The sequence below is a fragment of the Monodelphis domestica genome, chromosome 4 (genome assembly GCF_027887165.1).
Source record: "Monodelphis domestica isolate mMonDom1 chromosome 4, mMonDom1.pri, whole genome shotgun sequence".
In the NCBI taxonomy this organism is placed as follows: Eukaryota; Metazoa; Chordata; class Mammalia; order Didelphimorphia; family Didelphidae; genus Monodelphis; species Monodelphis domestica.
The window spans coordinates 358,038,407-358,058,307 of record NC_077230.1 but is presented as its reverse complement, the minus strand read 5'-3'; the positions used below and the strand labels follow the sequence as shown (position 1 = coordinate 358,058,307).

The 19,901-nt window shown below is 51.9% G+C and overlaps 2 protein-coding genes across 2 annotated transcripts in view; both read left to right on the top strand.

The window, feature by feature from the left end:
• Positions 1 to 11,705, top strand: part of DCHS1 (dachsous cadherin-related 1) — an 80,530-nt gene extending 68,825 nt beyond the window's left edge. Inside the window, exons 13-21 of the mRNA XM_056795115.1 lie at positions 873 to 1,082; positions 1,474 to 2,361; positions 2,611 to 2,724; positions 3,036 to 3,247; positions 3,463 to 3,617; positions 3,906 to 4,036; positions 4,174 to 4,457; positions 6,797 to 6,935; positions 7,651 to 11,705. Coding sequence (XP_056651093.1) covers positions 873 to 1,082; positions 1,474 to 2,361; positions 2,611 to 2,724; positions 3,036 to 3,247; positions 3,463 to 3,617; positions 3,906 to 4,036; positions 4,174 to 4,457; positions 6,797 to 6,935; positions 7,651 to 10,277 — 4,760 coding nt within the window. The 3' untranslated portion in view covers positions 10,278 to 11,705. The remainder of the gene's footprint in view (positions 1 to 872; positions 1,083 to 1,473; positions 2,362 to 2,610; positions 2,725 to 3,035; positions 3,248 to 3,462; positions 3,618 to 3,905; positions 4,037 to 4,173; positions 4,458 to 6,796; positions 6,936 to 7,650) is intronic.
• A 112-nt stretch (positions 11,706 to 11,817) lies between these two features.
• On the top strand, positions 11,818 to 19,277 carry TPP1 (tripeptidyl peptidase 1). Its single transcript, XM_016422478.2, has 13 exons — positions 11,818 to 11,979; positions 12,082 to 12,165; positions 12,608 to 12,747; positions 14,086 to 14,236; positions 14,346 to 14,473; positions 14,562 to 14,746; positions 14,878 to 15,076; positions 15,363 to 15,551; positions 15,845 to 15,914; positions 16,325 to 16,445; positions 16,615 to 16,773; positions 17,017 to 17,142; positions 17,303 to 19,277. The coding sequence occupies exons 1-13, from the start codon at positions 11,963 to 11,965 to the stop codon at positions 17,441 to 17,443; spliced, it is 1,710 nt and encodes a 569-aa protein (XP_016277964.1). The 5' UTR covers positions 11,818 to 11,962; the 3' UTR covers positions 17,444 to 19,277.
• Positions 19,278 to 19,901: the final 624 nt, after the last annotated feature.

Here is a 19,901-nt window from a genome sequence, read left to right as displayed (position 1 = left end):
GTGCCACCTAGCTATTAGGCTTGAGATTGTGTGGTTTTCTGTATGTGTGTACGTATTATGGGCTCGGTGTGGAACTGTATCACAACTCAAGGAACAGCAGTATAATTTATAATTGATGTTGAGCATGTTATAGCCACACATACGTGTGTGTGAATGGCTAGACACACTTGCATGTTTATGTGTGTCCATATTAGTGATTTGGGGGTGGAGGGTTTTTCAAGCCTGGTGAGGATGGAATGTTACTAAGCATGGTATATACACATATCCAGGTGCATGCCTGGGCACTTTTGTGCATGTAAAATTGATTAAGCATTAATATCAAAAATACTCCAAGTATTATATTTAATAAAATTTATTAGTAAAAACTTGAAGCTAGAGAAAAAGAGAGAGGTCACCCAGCCTTGCACGCAGGAAAAGAGAGCGAGCTAGGGAGGAGTGACAGAACTCTATACACACGTAACAAACGCAGATAAAGGGGATAAAGAGGAAAGGGATGCTGGGAGATGTAGTTCAGGGGCACAAAATTTTCTCATTATACATGCATCCAAGGGAGGTACATTCTTACATGTACGGAAGTGTAGTTACTGAATATACTCTTGTGATGGGGATTCACCCACTCTTCTCTTCCAGGCGTCTGTCTATGCATGTACATGTGTTCAGGTGCGTGCTTAACCCAGGGATGTCCTAGTACCAATTCTAGTTCCCAGATTAAGATCTGTATGAGTAGAGCCTACACCTGTATGGGACGAGCACTTGGCTGCATCTGCCTGTATGTTGTGTAGCGGGGCACTTGCTTTGTGCGCATGTCTATACCTGGGGAATCCTGCTCTAGTTTAAACAGGATCTGTGCTGAGTACAGTATATATCTGCAGTGTATGCCCAAGATGGGGGCTCACCACCCCTGCTGAGCCATGTGTCAGTGCATGTGACCGTGGAGGATGAAAATGACCACGCGCCGGCCTTTGGGAGCTCCCACCTCTCCCTGGAGGTTCCCGAGGGCCAGGACCCCCAGACGCTGACCGTGCTTCGGGCTTCAGACCCCGACGCTGGCCCCAATGGGCAGATTAACTATCAAATTCTGAGTAAGTCACATCAAAACTTGGAGCCTTCAGCCCTCCCCACAACAGGGCATCCTTGGGACCTTCCGACTGTTTTCCTCTTGCTCACTCCCTGCCATATCCCCATTGCCATAGACCTTCTCCCTCCATTAGAGTCCTTTACTCCCTCCCCATCCCTACAGTTCCCCTCACACAAAGCAAACTACATTCCACTCTTCTTAGCTCTTCCACCCCCAGCTTCCCCTCTATCTTCTCTTCTCCTATCTCTGCCTCTCTTTTCCATGTCTGTTTTTCTGTCTTTGTCTCTCCTTGTATTTGTTGTCTCTCTACGGCCCTCGATCTTCATTTCTCTGGCTGTTGTTGTCTTGAACTCGCTCCTTTCCGGTCTCTCTCTCTATGTGGATTGGCCTAGCAGATGGCGACCCCTCAGGAGCCTTTATCCTGGATGCAGTATCGGGGACCCTGGGCACAGCACGATCATTAGACCGGGAGACAGAACCGTCATTCCAGCTACTGGTGGTAGCCAGGGATGGAGGCCAGCCTGTGCGGAGTGCCACAGTGCTGGTGACCGTGACGGTACTAGATGCCAACGATCACGCGCCCACCTTCACAGCACCATCCTATGCAGTAGAGGTGCCCGAGGACGCACCCATAGGGACCCTGTTGCTGCAGCTGGAAGCTCGTGATCCTGACGATGGGGCCAATGGACGTGTGGCCTACTATTTGGGGGAAGGTGCAGCTGGTGCCTTCTTGCTGGAGCCTGGCTCAGGGGAACTGCGCACAGCCGTGCCATTGGACCGTGAGCGGGAGGCACGCTATGGCTTTGTGGTCCATGCTGTAGATGGAGCTGCGGCTGGGCCACTCAGTGCCAGCGTGTCTGTCACCGTTACTGTGCGTGATGTCAACGACCACGCGCCTGCCTTTCCAGCCAGCCCCCTCAGACTCCGACTACGCTCTGCCCGCACGGCCCTGGGGCAGGGTTCCTCTGGTCCTCATGCTTTAGCCATCCTGAGAGCGGAGGACCGTGATGCTGGTGCCAATGCCTCGATCTTGTACCGGCTAGCGGGGCCTGCCCCTCCTGGTGCCTCTGTGGACTCCTACACCGGTGAGATCCGCTTGGCACATCCCCCTGCTGCCTTGGGCCCCCGTGACCGTGTACTCTTCATCGTGGCCACTGACCTGGGCCGCCCAGCTCGCTCTGCCACTGGTGTGGTGGTTGTGGGGTTACAAGGGGAAACTGAACGAGGCCCTCGATTTCCCCGGCCCAGCAGTGAGGCTGCTCTGCCTGAGGATGCTCCACCAGGTGCGGAGAGGGGCTGTGGAATGGAGGTGGGAACAGGGACCATTAAACACCCCCAGGGCATGCATGCACGTTTTTGGGGTAAGAGGGGCACAGGAGATATTTCATTCCCCCATGCACTCCCCAACCACTCAGTTCCTTGCCTGAATCTAGCTTATGCTGCTTCACTCTCTGATCCCTCAAAACGTCTTCCCTGGGAGCTGACCCTGACCCCTGAGCTCCACCCACGAGCCCTTACCCCCCTCTTCCTAGGGACCCTCATTGTGTCCCCCCAGGCCACCCATGCTGGGGGCTCCACAGGCGCCATCACTTACAGTATCCTCAGTGGCAATGAACATGATCTTTTCTCCATTGAACCCAGCACAGGTAGAGTACAGGCTGGTTGGGTTTGGGGGAGGTACCTAAAGGGTTGTGTCTGAGATCGGAGGGATTATTCTGAAATCAGCAAGTAATTCCCTGAGGTCAGGAGGGGTCCAAGATCTGGGAAGTGGTAAGGGGTCTCTGAGACTGGGTAGGTGGTTGTATGGGGTGTCTCCTTAAACTCTACGTGTCCCTTTGAGGTCTGTGGGAGTGTGTAGTGGGTGGAGGGGGGGTTCCTCTTAGATCACAAGGGCTATCATTAGGAGAATGAACGTTGGGAGGCCTCCCTAACATCTAAAGTTCTCCTGATCCATCAGGGGCACTCTCGGTGAAGGCAGCAGGTGGACTGGACTTTGAGACAAGCCCAAGACTTCGGCTAGTTCTGCAAGCAGAGAGTGGTGGTTCCTTTGGCTTCACAGTGCTGACACTAAGCCTACAGGATGCTAATGACAATGCTCCACGATTCCTGAAACCACACTATGCGGCCTTTGTACCTGAGTCTCGACCTCTGTCTGGGCCTCTCCTGAAGGTGGGAGGCAGGGCTGGGGAGGAGGGAAGGGCTTGAGGTGGAGAAAAATGGAGGAAAAGAAAGAGGAGGGCCCTTCATCACTGTCCTCCACAGATCACAGATGGGGGTAGTCAAGAGTTTCCTTTGTTTTCCACAGTTTTCACTTCAGACTCACAGGTTAGGGACAGGGCCTGAGATGAGACCAAGGCCCTATTCTGTTCTCCTTCCATCCCCAGGTAGAGGCAGATGACTTGGACCAGGGCCCAGGAGGACAAGTCACCTATAGCCTTGCTCCATCCCAGCCCACTCGTGGGCTGTTCCATATAGACCCAGCTATGGGTACTATTACTACCACCGCCATCTTGGACCGAGAGATCTGGGCAGAGACTCGGTGAGGACTCAGTTCTCTTTCCCAATCCACAGACTCTCTATACCCCTTCTACCTTACCCAATCACTTGCCCCCAACCACCATCCCACCACTGTGCCCTCTGATATTATTGTGTAATTACACGTCCCTTAGTATCCCCCCTGGTATCCTTCCTGAATGTCTCCCCATCCCAATGCCTTTCTAGGATCCTCCGGTTTCCTTAAGTTCCAGTTCCCCTAAGTGCTCTCACCTTTTCTATTTCCAAAGTCTTGTGATTCTTGACCTGTTGCTCTCTGCTTCTATGCCTCCAGCCTGGTGGTGATGGCCACAGACAGAGGCTCCCCACCCCTAGTGGGCTCAGCCACGTTGACTGTGCTGGTCATTGATGCCAATGACAACCGGCCAACCATCCCCCAGCCCTGGGAGGTTCGAGTGTCAGAGGGTAAGTATGGCCTACATTCTGGGGATAGTGTCCTTATCCGGAGGGTGAGTATCTCTACCTGTGGCCTGTGTCTTTTGTCCGTGTTAGCATCCATGTGGGTGTCCACATCTATGTCCTCTGTCTCATGAATGCTGTAGATGCACTGTTGGGCTCAGAGATTGCTCGGGTGACGGGGAACGATGTGGACTCGGGACCTGCCCTGTGGTACGTGCTGAACCCGCCTGGGATCCAGGGCCCTTTCAGTGTGGGGCGCTATGGAGGCCGCATCTCACTCACGGAGCCCCTTGACTTTGAGCACATGGACTGTTATCAGCTCCACCTGCTAGCCCGTGATGGGCAGCACGAGGGTAGTGCCAACCTCACCGTACAGGTAGAAGATGTCAACGACAATGCGCCCACCTTCTCTCAAAGTCTCTATCAGGTATGTTTTCATTCACCTCTCCTCCATAGCTTCTACAAGGATGCTGAGGGTCTTCCCTTCACGCCTTCTGCTTCTTTAAAGCCTCTCCTCTGCCCCAGAATCCCCCAAACAGAAACATCTGGGAGTAAGGATCCCTGATGGTCTCATTGCCACCAACTCCCAACTCTTTCCCTGATTCAGTGTATGACTTTGAGCACGTTCCTTCTACCCTTTCTCAGTTTCCTCATCTTTAAAAGGAGAGGGTTAGACTCAGTTGTCTCTCAAGTCTTCTAAAGCGGAGAGTCTACAACTTAGTTCAGTTGATGTTAGGGGCTCACTACCTTTACTTCTAAGCTCTTTGATTTATCTTTTTTACCCTAGGTGAGATTCTATAGCTAAGGTTCTAAGCTAGTAAAGGTACTACCTTGCTTCAGCCCACCCCCTTGTCTGAACCAGAGTTCTCTTTAATTTTGGGCAGAATCACTTGGTTCCTCTGTGCACTTATGTTAATTAAATTGTGCCTTTTTTCATGAGCTTTCTGAGCTGATGGAGAAACAAGTTTGGTTTCAACATTTTTGAGGAGCTGTTTTCTTCTAACACTTTTTAATAGATGGCTTCATGCTAATCTCTTGAGGACTTAAATATCTCTTTTTATCTGAAGCATGACTATATAAAATTCTTAGAAATTTGAGCCTTTGCTTTATCTCATGCTCTCATTTCTTGTTCAGCCTCAATAGCACACATTGAAGCTTTTCTAGCTGTTTTCTGGTTTCCTTTTTTATTAAATGGGAATTTTCTAAATTTCAGAATTTATGTATTACATATTATATAATTTATATAAAATATAAATGTTATAAACCCTGCTTCCCAGGATTATTGTGAGGATCACATGAGATAACATAGGTAAAGCACTTTGGAAACTTTAAAGTGCTGTAAAATACTAGTTAGCATTAAGTTTCTCCAATGGTCTCTGATGCCTGAGTTTTTCCACTTAACCTTATCATCTTGCTTCAGTTGTTGATAAGAACATGCAGGCTTTATGCTACCATTTGTTGCTTGATGTTGGTTTGGGTGCATTGCTCTGAACCAAATGGAAATTCCCCTCTCTCGTTGTTTGACATATTTGTGGCCATCTAATCCACATGTATAACAGAAGGCAATTTTGCCTCTTGGGTTAGATCTTTTTAAAATTCAGTCGTTTTGTCCATTCTGAATTTTCTCACTCTCCCCAACACTGTGTGATTGTATCTCGATACTGATACTTGTTTATCAGATTGTTGTCAGCTAACTGAGGATGAGGTCATTTTTAATTTTACTAGGTTCTGTGACAACCTCCATCTTTGGTGCCTGACTTCATTTCCTGATGCTGATTCTTTGGCATTTGGCCTCTCTCACAAACCAACCCCGCCTTCCTCTTTTTGGGTACATTAATCACTCATGTGATTCACCCAAGTTACAGTTAAAACATAAAAATCAGAACTTCTATTTTGTCCATTCCTGTGCTTTTTTACTGTGCTGGGGGTGCACTTGCAACCAACTATTGTGACCTTTGTTCTCTCAGTCTTCTTTCACAAGTAGAATGTTCTTGCTTACTATTCCACCTTTGCACAAATTCCTTGTTAACTTTGTCCTCCAAATTGCATTGTATCAGTGGAATTCCCTCTCTGCTTCTCCAGTTCGTACAGAAGAGGATACTCTAGAGTTCATCAAGATTGAGTCTCCTCCTTGGGACTCCGTCTCGGCAACGGCACTCCGATGTGTATTTTGCATACTGTTCATCTACTTGGGGAAATGTGGTGGCATCCATTGTGTCTCTAGAACCATAAGAGTCACGTGCATGTCTGTGGGTATGCCATACCACTTTGTACCAAGCCTGAGCCTGGTTGGGCTCAGCACAAGAACACTGACTCATCCTTAGGAAGAGAACCCTCATGGTGACAGCTGTACCAGGAAGCCTGAGAAGGCAAATAATCAGGAAAGGACTAGGGTGAAAGCTAGGGTCCAGAAGAGAGCAGGACCCTTTTGGTGCCTTTTTTTGAGCACAAAGTCCCACACAAGACTAGGAGATGCAAGGATTGGGAAGAAGGTGCTAGTGTCCTGGGCAAAATCCTGTGGCCCCTTGGAATATTAGCAGCAACTGTCCCAAAGATGTGGTGGTCACCTTCTTAAATAATGCATTTGTCAAACCTTACAGCGGCCCCTGTCACTCCGCTAACAAGCAGGTGGCTTGCTCTAGTCCTGTCTTACTCCACTGAGGGAGCTTTAGTCATGGCTTCCAGCCTAGGACAGGTGGGAACCTAGGGAGTAGCCCAGGGCCTGAAAGAGTCCCAAGCAAGCTCATACCCATCCTTTCCCCCCAGGTGACTTTGCCAGAGCACACAACCCCAGGCAGTGCCATCCTCACCATCTCTGCCACTGACCTTGATTCTGGGGACAACGGCCGTATCTCCTACCACCTGGTGTCTACTGCAGAGGGCTTTGACATCGACCCCAGCAATGGTGCCACTCTCCTTCCTCCCACCTTTCCTAGTTCCCTCTTGTCCCCTCCCTCTTCTCAATGGACTCCTATCTCTTCTCCAGTTGCCACATTTTTTTTTAAACCCTTACTTTCTGTCTTCGAATCAATACAGTGTATTAGTTCCAAGACAGATGAACAGTAAAGGCTAGGTGATGAGGATTAAGTGATTTGCCTAGAGTCACAGAGCTAGGAGTGTCTGAATCCAGATTTGAACCCAGGACCTCCTGTCTCTAGACCTGGCTCTCAATTCACTGAGCCACTTAGCTGCCCCCACCCGTGCCCCATTTTTTTCATTCATTCATTCATTCATTCATTCATTCATTCATGCATGCATTCATTCATAAAGCACTAAGCAACTATTGTGTATATTAGGGATGATACAAAGTCGATTCCCACCCTTGTGGAACTCAGTCTACTGGGAATATAACATTAATAACGACAACATTGTTTGTGCCCTTGTTGGCTTCCAGCCTTCACCCCTCACCCTCATCTTTTCAATCTGTTTCTCCCTCACCCATGTCCTTCCCCCTAGCTGTGTCCTGATCACTGGCCTCCCTTCACCCCCAATCTGGGGTTTTAACACCTGTTTTCCCCTACCTCCCACTAATACTTCCACTGGCCGCCCTCCGTTCCTGATCTAGGTTGCCCCCACCTATTTCCCCTTCCTCCCACTAATCCCCATTTCCTCCACTTCAGGGACCCTGTTCATGATGGAGGCAGCCTCCCTGAGTCCAGGAGGCTTGGGCACAATGGACATGGTGCTGGAAGCCCGAGATCATGGCATCCCAGGAAGGACAGCGCAGGCCATAGTGCATATTCAGCTTCTGGATGAGAATGACTACACTCCAAGCTTTGTCCAGCCCCACTACCACATCGTCGTTGCCGAGGACTTGCCCCCAGGCTCCACAGTTTTAGTCCTAGAAGCTACAGATGCTGACCAAAGCCGACTCCACGCCTCATTGGACTATACCATCATCAGTGGCAACCGCGGACATGCCTTCCAGCTGGAAAGGCACTTGGCAGAAGGTGGCTCTGGCCCACAGGCCCTGGGCTATCTCGTGTTGCTTGAGCCACTGGACTTTGAGAGCGTCACTGAGTATAACCTAACGGTATGTGCAGCGGACAGGGGGACGCCTCCACGAAGCACCACTGTCCTTGTTGTCATCACTGTACAAGACGTCAACGACAATCCCCCCGTGTTTGCCCAGCCCCATTACCGTGTGGCTGTGCCGGAGGACACCCCTGTGGGCACGGAGCTGGTGCGTGTCGTAGCCTCTGATCCTGATCCTGGCCCCCACGGGCTGGTGCGCTTCACCATCAGCTCCGGGGACCCTGCCCGCCTCTTTGAGCTAGATGAAGGTTCAGGCGTCCTCCGGTTGGCCCGGCAGCTGGACCGAGAGGCCCAGGCGCAGCATCAACTGGTGGTCAAGGCGGCCGACCCCCCCGGAGCCCACTTTGCCCTGGTGCCGGTTACCGTGGAAGTACAAGACGTCAATGAGCACGGGCCTGCCTTTCCCCTGCTTACCCTGAGCGCCAGCCTGCCCGAGAACCAGCCTCCAGGAACCCTGGTCACCACCCTGCATGCCCTTGACAAAGACACTGGAGCCTTTGGGCGGCTCCACTACTCGCTGCTGGAGCCGGGATTAGGGCCAGGCCTGGGAGCCAAACACTGGGACATGTTTGCGTTGAATGGCTCCTCAGGGGAGCTGCGGGCACGGGTGCCTTTTGACTATGAGCACACGCGTAGCTTCCGCTTGCTTGTGGGTGCAGCAGACGCGGGGAACCTCTCAGCCTCCGTCACCCTGTCTGTCCTGGTAACTGGTGAGGACGAGTACGATCCCGTCTTCCTGGCGCCTTCGTTCCACTTCCAGGTGCCCGAGGGTGCCCGTCGGGGCCACAGTCTGGGCCACGTCCGGGCCACAGATGAGGATGGAGGCGCCGATGGCGTGATCTTGTACTCTCTTTCTGCTCCCTCCCCATATTTTGGGATCAACCAGACTACAGGCGCTCTGTACCTTCGGGTAGACAGCCAGGCACCGGGCGCGGGGTCCAGCGAAGCTGGCGGAGGAGGCCGAGCGCGGCGGGAGGCACCCCGTGAATTACAGCTGGAGGTGGTGGCCCGGGGGCCCTTGCCTGGAGCCCGGAGTGCTGCAGTACCTGTGACTGTGGACATAACCCACACGGCGTTAGGCTTGGCCCCGGACCTCAACCTATTGCTAGTGGGAGCTGTGGCAGCCTCCCTGGGTGTGGTGGTGGTGCTGGCACTAGCAGCCTTGGTGTTGGGGCTGGTGCGGGCCCGTGCTCACAAGGGGGAGGCAGCCCCCATGCCCACTCTTCCACCGACCCCCCTGAGCACCAGCTCCTTGCAAAAACCGGCCCGGGATGCCCCCAGCCCGCCGCACTCCGAACACCTTTACCACCAGACGCTGCCTGGATATGGGGGGCCCAGCACGGGGGGCCCCTACCCCCGTGGTGGCTCCCTGGACCCTTCCCACTCCAGCGGGCGTGGTTCCGCAGAGGCGGCCGAAGATGACGAGATCCGGATGATCAATGAGTTCCCCAGAGTGGCCAGCGTTGCTTCTTCGTTGGCTGCCCGAGGCCCCGACTCTGGCATCCAACAGGACGCCGATGCCGACGGTCTGAGCGACACGTCCTGCGAGCCTCCTCCGCCCGATACCTGGTACAAGGGCCGGAAGGCTGGGCTGCTGCTTCCGGGCCCTGGTCCGGGGCTCTATCGTGAGGAGGGTCCACCAGCCGCCAGCACTGCTGGGGCCTTCCTCGGGGGCTGTGGTCTGAGTCCTGCCCCCCCTGGAGACTATGGCTTCCCTGCGGATGGCAAACCCTGTGTAGCAGGGGCACTAACAGCTATCGTGGCTGGTGAAGAGGAGCTCCGGGGCAGCTACAACTGGGACTACCTGCTGAGCTGGTGTCCCCAATTCCAGCCACTGGCCAGCGTCTTCACTGAGATTGCCCGGCTCAAGGACGAGGCACGGCCTTGCCCGCCTGCACCCCGCATTGACCCACCCCCCCTCATTACCGCTGTGGCCCATCCCGGGGCCAAGTCTGTACCCCCTAAGCCAGCTAGCTCCTCTTCAGGCCCAGGAGTCCGGGGTCCCTTCCTGCCCACCCACCGCTCCCCCATTAGCCACGAGGGATCGCTCTCCTCCGCTGCCATGTCCCCCAGTTTTTCCCCTTCGCTGTCACCGCTGGCCGCCCGCTCCCCTGTTGTCTCCCCCTTTGGGGTGGCACAAGGACCCTCTGCCTCAGCCCTGAGTGCAGAACCTGGCCTGGAGGCTCCTGATGAAGCAGAGCTCCATATCTAGACTGGAAAGCTCCCAGGGCCCCTGCAGAGGCAAAAGGACACAGGCCTCCTAGAGGCCTCTTCCATCTCATCCCATCCCTAGGTTGGGGCAAAGAACTACTCCAGGGTCCACTGATTTCCCCCTGGCGGGGACAATGCCTGGCTCCCCAGAGGTACCCCATCCTAGACAACAATGCAGTCACAACCCTGACAGAGGGGCCCTACCAGGCCCAGCCTAGATCCCCCCAGGGCTCGGCATATATATCCCTTGGGGCCCAGGGCCCAGCCTATATCCACCCTGCCCATCGGCCCTAGTGTATACAGCTCTCGAGGCCCAGCATATACAGAGGCCCAGCCTCCATCCCCAGGTGTCCAGGAATCAGTATATGCACATCCCAGGTCCCCCCGGGGCCACCTTTCTTCTCCAGACCTGGGCCTATCCTATATACCCCCCAGAGCCCAAAGTTTATGCCAGTATGTAACCTTCGTGACCACCCCCTTCTCTTAGACCTCTCCTGCTCACTCTGAAGCCCGACACAGACACGCAGTCCCCAGATCTGTCCTCCAACTCCCTGAGATCTGGCACCAGGCATCCTCGGCCAGGAATCTGCCCAGCCTTCACCTGGTCACTAACCTCTTCCCAAATGGTCAGACACCCCTCCCTCCCACTGGCCTGGAGTCTCTTCCTACCAGAAAGCCTTCAAAATCCTTCCCAAAACCGGGCCACCATCCTCTCCCCTCTCAGAACTGGCCCAGGGGCGGCACTGGGCTTCACCTAGGGATCTCCAAAGGCCCTTCCCTTCCCTTCCTCTGCCTGGCTGACATCCGCCACAACCAGCTCTGGGCTGCTTTTCCCATCCTACCATACTCCACACCCCAGAACTGAGCAGGGCAATAGACTTCCGACCATCTGCCCCTGATGGCCCTCTTCCCTTGGCCCCGGGTCCTGCCAGCATCCCCACTGTCCTTCCACTCCCCGTCCTGCTTCTTGGAGCTCTGTGGTCTCCCGGACCCCAGAGAGGAAAGCGCAGGGCAGGCTGGGTCTCCCGGGGTCCGAAGTTCTGGGGCAGGTGAAAAGGAGGGCTCAGAAGTGCGGGCGGGATGGGGCGGCCTCTCCAGGGAAGAGGTACTACGAGGGGACCCTTTCCTGGAAGGGTCATCGAGAGTAGGAGCGCTGCCCTCGCCTTGGTCGGGGGCTGAAGGTTCATTCCGACCTGAAAGGGGCTCAGAGAAGGAGTTCTGTCCTGGGGGCTCAGAGAGGGGAAGACTCTGCCGGGGTAAGACTGTGAGATCTCTGCCCTGGGGGCCCAGCAGCTCCCAGAATTCCCCCTCCCAAGGCCCCGGACCCTTATTTATTGGGTGGGGGGAGCGCCAGCTGCCCTCGGACCCAGACCCAAAGTGCCAAATACTCTCACTCCGGAGCCTTAATAAAGAGACGTTTGTACCTGGAGCTGCCTCCCTTTGTTTGGGGGGTGTTGTGCCTGTCGGTGCGCGTGCAGAGCTGGGGGGAGGGGAGGATAGTGTACGCACGGAGGGTGGGGGTGGGTGCTATTTGTTGCTATTTGTGGAGACCAGCCGAGGCACGGGGTTGGCGGGTGTTTGTAGGGAGGGGCGGGGTCCCCCTAGTCCCGCCCCCCTTCTGGGGAGGTGTCTACTCCAGGCGGGGCTGAGAAGGTGGGAGGTTCATCCAGTTCTCAGGTGCCGGTCATGGGGCTGGAGGTTTGGTGAGAATGGGGCCAGGGACCGGGCTGGGTCAGGGGGTAGGGAGGATCGCCCCTCTCCATACCCCCAACCCCACTCACTCCACCAACTCCCCTGTTCCGCAGCGTGCCCGGGCCCTTCCTCCTGCTGCTCGTCGCCTTGTGTGCCTGTGCCCGAGGCCTCGGCCCGGAACCCGATCAGCTTTTCCTGTGAGTGCCCACCCCTAGCTTCGTCCAGCCTCCCTACTCCCCCTGGTCCCCCGAGACCAGCTCTTAGACGACCAGCTTCTTTCTTTCTAGTGGCTGGTTTGAGGAAAGTGCTTTAGGGATAATTAATTGTTATTACCGCGAGTGCCTGACCCCTTCTTCTCCCAGCCAGCAATAGCTTTTTCCCAAGCTCCAACCCTTCATTCACCCCTAGAATTGCCCCCATCAGCCCTTCTAGAGCTCTTCCACTGCCTTCTCCCTCCTCCCCTTCCCCCATAGTCCTTGGTTCGAATCCCTGACTGCCAGGTCTTTTGGAGCCCCGAACCCCAACAACCGTAGGTTCCTTTCTCACATCACGCCAGCCCCGGTGTCTAAATCCAGTCTAAAGCCAACCTCTAAATCCGAAGGGGAGCCACACTTTCACTCGCCCTTCCCCCTCCCCCAGGCCGCCGCCGGGCTGGGTGTCCCTTGGCCGTGTGGGTCCGAATGAATTGCTGAGCCTGACTTTCGCCCTGAAACAGCAGAACCTGCAACAACTGCAACAACTGGTGCAGGATGTATCGGACCCTGGCTCTCCCCGTTACGGTGGGTGTTGGGGGAGGTGGGGACGATGCGAAGTGCCATTGGCGGGCGCAGGAAAGCTCTCCAGTGCCCTGGGGGTGATTATATGGAGTGGAAGAAGGGCCCCGCCGGTAGTGCAGGCTCTGTATTAATTAACCCTTCTTTCGGGTTCTCAGCTACTCCCTCACCCACCCTCCCACACACCTTACACCACGCTTCTGAAGACTTAATTACTAAACCTATGGGCTTATTTCAGTCTTTCCTTTGAGTCTTTGTTGACTGATGAAGTCTTTGAATCTGGTAAACAGACTTTTCTCCTGGATAATCCCCTGCTCCTTTGGTTTTAGTGAAACTTGGCCCTTGGTTCTTTACCTGTCTCTCTGGACCACTCCTTCCTTTATTTTAAACCCTCTGACCAGCCTCTTAAATGATGTGTTCTCCCTATATGCAGCTGATTTCCAAGCTTATGCATCCAGCCTCTGCGAGGACCAGTCCCACATTTTCATACTCTGGTGGAGTGAAAACTTTGTGAAGGAGGTGGTATTTGAGATAAAGAATGGGTAGGATTTTGACAGCTAGCAATTTGAGGGTATGAGAAAGGATAGTTACAAATCCCAGAAAAAAGCACATCGTGAGCAAAGGCACAAAAATGTGCATGATCCCATCGTTGGGCTTGGCTGGATGAGACTGTGGTATCATGGAAAGTACACTGGATTTGGTGCCCAAATATCTGTAGGGGGCCTAAAAAAGAATTGCCTTGATGGGGCAGCTAGGTGGCTCAGGGAGTACAGTGCCAAGTGTGGAGTAGGGAAGTCCTGAATTCAGAGACTTCCTAGCTGTGTGACCCTGTGTGAACCTATATTTAATATCAATTCTAAGACAGAAGGTAAAGAATTTTTAAAAAGAGAGCTTTGCTTGATTATAAGACAGAAGGGATTTTTTTTTTAATCCTTACCTTCCATCTTGGAATCAATACTGTGTATTGGTTCCAAGGCAGAAGAGTGGTAAGGGCTAGGCAATGGGAGATAAATGACTTGCCCAGGGTCCCACAGCTGGGAAGTGTCTGAGGCAGATTTGAACCCAGGACCTCCCATCTCTAGGCCTGGCTCTCAATCCACTGAGCTACCCAGCTGCTCCCAGAAGGGATTTTTTTTTAAAAATTGTGTTGGCAAAGCTTAATGAATGGAAATCGTCAAAATTATCGGCCCAACAAGGAGGTCTGTGATAAGCTTGCTTCCTCCAGGAGCCTGGACACTTTCAAACCTCAGTGTTCTCACTTGAAAGCTAGAGCTAGCCTCCAAAGAGATTTACTGAAAAATGACAATGGGTTCTTTCAACCCACTCTGCCCCTCTTCCCACCAGGGAAGTACCTGACTCTGGAAGATGTTGCTGCACTGGTCCGACCATCCGCACTCACTCTTAGCACTGTACATAAATGGCTTCTAGCAGCTGGAGCCCAAGATTGCCAAACAGTGATCACAGAGGACTTCCTTACCTGCCAGATGACTGTCCAGTGAGTGGGAGCCTGGGATGAAGGAGGGATAAGGGGCTAAAAAGATTCTCCCTCGCACTCCTGCTTCTAATAATCTCTGACTCTCGGCTCTATGACTTCTGGCCCCCAGGCAAGCAGAGCAGCTCCTTCCTGGGGCAGAGTTCCATCGCTTTGTTGGGAGACTGGGGGGAGGCCGTGTTGTGAGGTCCCCACGTCCATACAGCCTCCCTGGGGCCCTGGCTGCCCATGTGGATTTTGGTAAATGGTTTGAGGGAGACTGCAAATTGGGAAGGGAGGGAAATAAGGTCCTGCCTAGAAACTCATTCCTTTTTCTTCCATTACATAGTGGGTGGTCTTCACCGGTTCCCTCAAGCTTCTTCCCTACAGCAACGGCCGGGGCCAAAGCTGGATGTAGAGGACTCCCTGGGCCTGCACCTGGGGGTCACTCCATCTGTGATTCGTGAGAGATACAATCTAACCGCACAAGATGTGGGCTCTGGGTCTTCCAACAACAGCCAGGCCTGTGCCCAGGTGAAGCCCTTCCTCCTCTATGACATAGAATACCCACTCCATTGAGAAGAGAAACTGACCTCTTTCTCCTTATGTCATCAGGCTGAGCCTGACCTTTCCCCCCTATTGTTCGGTCCCCCTTTTCCCTCTAGTTCCTGGAGCAATACTTCCATGACGCTGACCTGGAAGAGTTCATGAAGCTCTTTGGGAAAAGCTTCCCTCACAAAGTTTCTGTCAGCCGAGTCGTTGGGCAGCAGGGGCATGGCCGAGCTGGCCTGGAAGCCAGTCTGGATGTGCAGTACCTCATGAGTGCTGGAGCCAACATCTCCACCTGGGTGTACAGCAGCCCTGGTATGCCCCTCCTCCCAAGAACCCCCCAAACCCGAGCATTCTCAAATTCCTCCCTCTCCTGGAGATCCAAAACCTGAGAGTCCTAAGAACCCTCCAAAAAAGATTAAAGAGATTTCTTCCAGAAACCCCTCCAACCCTAAGGAAACCTTCCTTCTTTGGGGCATGAAAGGTAACCCGTGTGGTTGGCCCCCCAGGGTGGGGTTAGGGGAGAAAAAGGTGACCCTCTATATCTGGCTTCCCGACGTGGCGTAGAGGGGAAGGTGACCAGAGTATCCCTGACCTCCAGGCAGGCATGAGGCCCAGGAGCCTTTCTTGCAGTGGCTTCTCCTGCTCAGCAACGAGTCTTCATTACCTTTGGTACATACCGTGAGCTATGGGGATGACGAGGACTCACTCAGTGCCGCCTACCTCAACCGTGTCAACGCTGAGCTCATGAAGGCTGCTGCTCGAGGCCTCACTCTGCTCTTCGCTTCTGGTACTATTCTCAAGACCTCTCTTCCTGAGAGAAGACCCTTCCCCCTGCACCCCAGACCCATTAACTATGATCCAGGACAATGGATTCCTAACCCTGATCTCTTCCTGTAGGAGCTTCCTACCCCAAGCCAGGATTTCCCATCCAATACCAACCCCATACATGACCTTTCAGTCCTTTTCCCTAAGCTCCCTGTCTTCAAGTCTCTTCTTTAGGGAATCCCTCATTTTTCCTCCCTTCTCAAAACTCCTGACTTCAGAGACCGATCCCTGACCTATTCCTGTTCCTTCTATCAGGGGACAGTGGTGCCGGGTGTTTCTCAGGCCCAAAGGGCCACACATTCCGTCCCAGCTTCCCAGCTTCCAGGTAACAGTGACTTTCCTTCCCTCTTCATTTAGCTACTTCTCTCCCAAGCCTAAAGCTTCAAACTGTAACACATTCTCCTTTTTTTTTTTTAAACCCTTACCTTCCATCTTGGAGTCAATACTGTGTATTGGCTCCAAGGCAGAAGAGTGGTAAGGGCTAGGCAATGGGGGTCAAGTGACTTGCCCAGGGTCACACAGCTGGGAAGTGTCTGAGGCCAGATTTTAACCTAGGTCTGGCTCTCAATCCACTGAGCTAGCCAGCTGCCCCCTGTAACACATTCTTAATGGTGACTTTTGAGACCCCTATGACTAACCTATGGCTTGGGACTGGTGGGACTGGCTAACCTTGGGGCCCTGAGTGCTTCTGCTGACCCAGTCCCCAAATGCTAATCCTGTGCCCTCTGTCTATAGCCCCTACGTTACAACAGTGGGTGGGACCTCCTTCCAGAATCCCTTCAAGGTTACAGAGGAGATCGTGGACTACATCAGTGGTGGTGGCTTCAGTAACATCTTCCCAAGGCCTCAGTACCAGGTGGGAGAGTGAAGTAGCCCCTCCTAGGCCCCAGGAGAGCACATTCCTAAACCCTGAGGAAGGACATGTCCCTTCCTGGTATTCCTGGTCGGAGAGATAATTTGATCTGGGCCTGGGAGAGAGAGGCTGGCCTCTAGGGTTCACACAACTCTTCCTTCTTCCTCTTCAGGATGAAGCTGTGTCCCACTTTTTGGGCTCTTCCACCCACCTGCCTCCATCCCAATACTACAATGCAAGTGGCCGGGCCTATCCTGATGTGGCTGCACTATCTGATGGCTACTGGGTGGTTAGCAACCACATGCCCATCCCCTGGGTGTCTGGCACTTCGGTGAGACCCTTAGTCTCTGTCTTTCTCCAAACCTTCCCCTATCCCAATTCTTACCCTGTAAGTGTCCGGTACCTCACTGAGATCCCATGGCCTTCTCTGTCCCCTGATTGCTAATCCTATGACATGCTTTTTTTCTTTAGGTCACACACTTTCCCTACTATTCATCCTGCCAAGTAGAAAGGCATATTACTTTCCCCCTGCTCCTTATTCTCTAGGTCACATGTATCCTTTCCCCTTCCACAGGCATCAACCCCTGTATTTGGGGGGCTCCTGTCCCTAGTGAATGAGCATCGACTTCTGAATGGTCGCCCCCCTCTTGGCTTTCTCAATCCTCGACTCTATTCAATGCAGGGCAGTGGCCTATTTGATGTGAGTATTTTTTTTTTTAGAGGAGGAAAGAAGGATAAAAGTGAAGTTGGAAATGGGTGAGGCAGAAAAGCTAATGTTTGTAGGGAATATGGGACGGTTGTTAGGCATTTAGGAGTTTTGGATGGATCCTAAGATCTGACCCCTTCCCTTTTACCCACAGGTGACTCAAGGCTGCCATCTGGCTTGCTTAGATGATGTAGTAGGGGGTCGAGGCTTTTGTTCCAAGACTGGCTGGGATCCAGTCACAGGTTGGGGAACTCCCAACTACCCTGCCCTGTTGAAAGCACTGCTAGACCCTTGAAACTTGACCTTACCTTGTTCTGGAAAGATGACACCCTGTATGACCCCCTGACCCTACCCTGCTGTTGTATTTTTTTAACCTTGCCCCCAGACACAGTTGTCATTTTCCAATCTCTCATCCTTACTATTGACACCAGTGATTGCCTTCTGCAACAATAATCCTATAACTTCCTCACCCAGTATTTTCAGGACTTAATTCTCCCCCCTAATAGTTCCTATTTCTTCAATATCCCCTGCAAAACTGTTGAAGCCAAATCTGCTTTAATCAGAGGCAGAATAGATATCCTCATCCATTGAGTGTTCCCTTTCCCTCATTTACACTTACACTCTGCTAACCACTGTCTATTTGTACAAAAATAAAGCCCATGTTCTTGTTCCCTCCCACCTTCTGAGTTGCTTGAGAGCCAGAGGGGGACATGGTTTCTCTAGTTTTCAGAGACCAAGGCTATGGGCCCTGACCCATGGACCTAATACCCTAAGGGTTAATTAGTTAAATATCTGAAAGACTCAGTTGTCTTATTTCAGAGAAGAAAATTGAGACTTAAAAAGGGGAAAGGATTTGCCCAAGTCCTTCTCAAAGTCATATATGTACTCTAGCATATACTTACCAAAACATGCTATCATAAAGGCACTCTGTCAGATAAGACCCTATGTCCCATCAAACTCTCAGGGATGTGAGTTAAGATCCATTCACTCTAGAACCTCCCTTTCATTTAACTCATTCCCATGATGACATTACAGGGTAGATCAGTGGTTGCTGATCCTTACTTCCTTGCCATTTGCTGGGTCAGAATGAGTCCTTGAGACCATCAAATAAATTTTTATTGCTTGTAACCTCAGGAAAGAAAAGAGCATAAATGGGGAAGGCATTAGATGCTGTGAATCTTTTATCTTGCTTTTAGAAAACTTTTGACTAGGGCAACCTGGAGCTAGGCTTGGTTGCAAGGAAATGGAATGAGTGTCACCAATGCAATCATCTTTCTCCCTGTGAATAGTATATAATTTGGAATTTTTATTATCTGTGCAGAACCCTAGAGCACTGGAGGGAAGTATACTAGCAAGAACAATATACAAGTTTAAATGAGAGATGATCCCTAGCTGTATAGGGATAATAATGGAATTAGACAAATATAGCTAATTATAATATCCACTTATGTGACAAGAGCATTAGAATCTTTAAGTCTCTACATCATCTGTGACAAGTCATCCATCTTAAATAATTCACAATTTTACAGCACTTTACAATAACACTGTAAGGTAGGTAGTAGTATTTTACAAATAGACTTAAACAGAACTTGGTTTTTCTAGGTCAAATAGCTAGTTAATGTTGGAACTGGGATTAGAGCCATTTCTCCTGATTGCAAGTCCACTTTTCCACTGCTTCCAGTTTTCACTGGAAGACCTCCAGGGAAGAGGTACTCACAACTACTGAAGGAAGCTGCTTCAGTCAGTGTGTGAGGGGAAATAAGGACTAGGTCTGAGGAGAAGATATTCTCAGGGAAAATGTCACACCCAGGCATAAATGAGGGAGAAAAAAATGCCTCTAACTTCAGAGGTAGAAAGCCACCTCTAGAAGATAGGAAGTTTGGCCACTTAAAAAGAGATCTACTGAGAAATCCATGAAAGAAAAAGCAAAGATGGAGGGGGCACATTGCCCAGATAGAGGTGTAATAATTGGGTGGGCAAGCCAGTGAGTTTAAAGAAGGTAAAAGGTTCTTGGAGAGATGACTAAAGTAGAGGGAATTGGAAATTTCTGCCTACTGAACGAATGTCTAACATACACGTGTTACCGTTTTGTAAAAATGTAGATGATCAATAAATTTAAAATGAATTTAGCAGCCATTTGTCATTTAAAAATTTTTTTAACACACAGACTGGCAGAGCACATACCAGTTAAGGGCACGAGATTGAACATTATATTTGGAAGGGGAATTCCTAGGGCTAGGGATCCCCAATTCATCTATAGTCCTTTCAGACTCCAAAGGCTATGAACTTCTAAGCGTCTTCGGCTGTGAAAGGAGGAGGGAAATGCTGACGGACCTCCCTTCTCCCAGAGTTCAGTCATTGGCTTACTGCAGCAAGAGGCCTAAGAGGAGGTCATCTAGCCCAAACCAAGGCCCGCTGAGGTTAATTACACAGTCCTCTACCCAGTAAGTACGAACTCGGACTCGAAACAGCACCCTTGGGGCCTTGCGGTGGTCTGGTATCCCAAAGGGATATGAGGGGAAGGCTCAAGCCGGGCTCTCAATCCTCAGAGGAATTGAAGCACCTAGAAAAGTTCCGTCAACTGAATGCAAACTGTATGGTTTCCATAGCAATCCAGACTTTTTTTTTTTTTAATGAACCCTCTAGCCTCAGGCCTCTCTATGCTCTGGGTGGGCGGAGCGAAAAGAGAGACGCGCCTAGTAAGAGCTAGTGGGAAACTAGAACAGGCCAGTGGTTACAGCGTCGATATTGCG

Excerpts from the sequence above, each read along its gene's own strand:
- TPP1 (XM_016422478.2), top strand. Across the intron at positions 14,237-14,345 it reads ACCTGCCAGATGACTGTCCA|GCAAGCAGAGCAGCTCCTTC; the intron begins GTGAGTGGGAGC and ends TCTGGCCCCCAG. Across the intron at positions 15,077-15,362 it reads CTGGGTGTACAGCAGCCCTG|GCAGGCATGAGGCCCAGGAG; the intron begins GTATGCCCCTCC and ends CCTGACCTCCAG.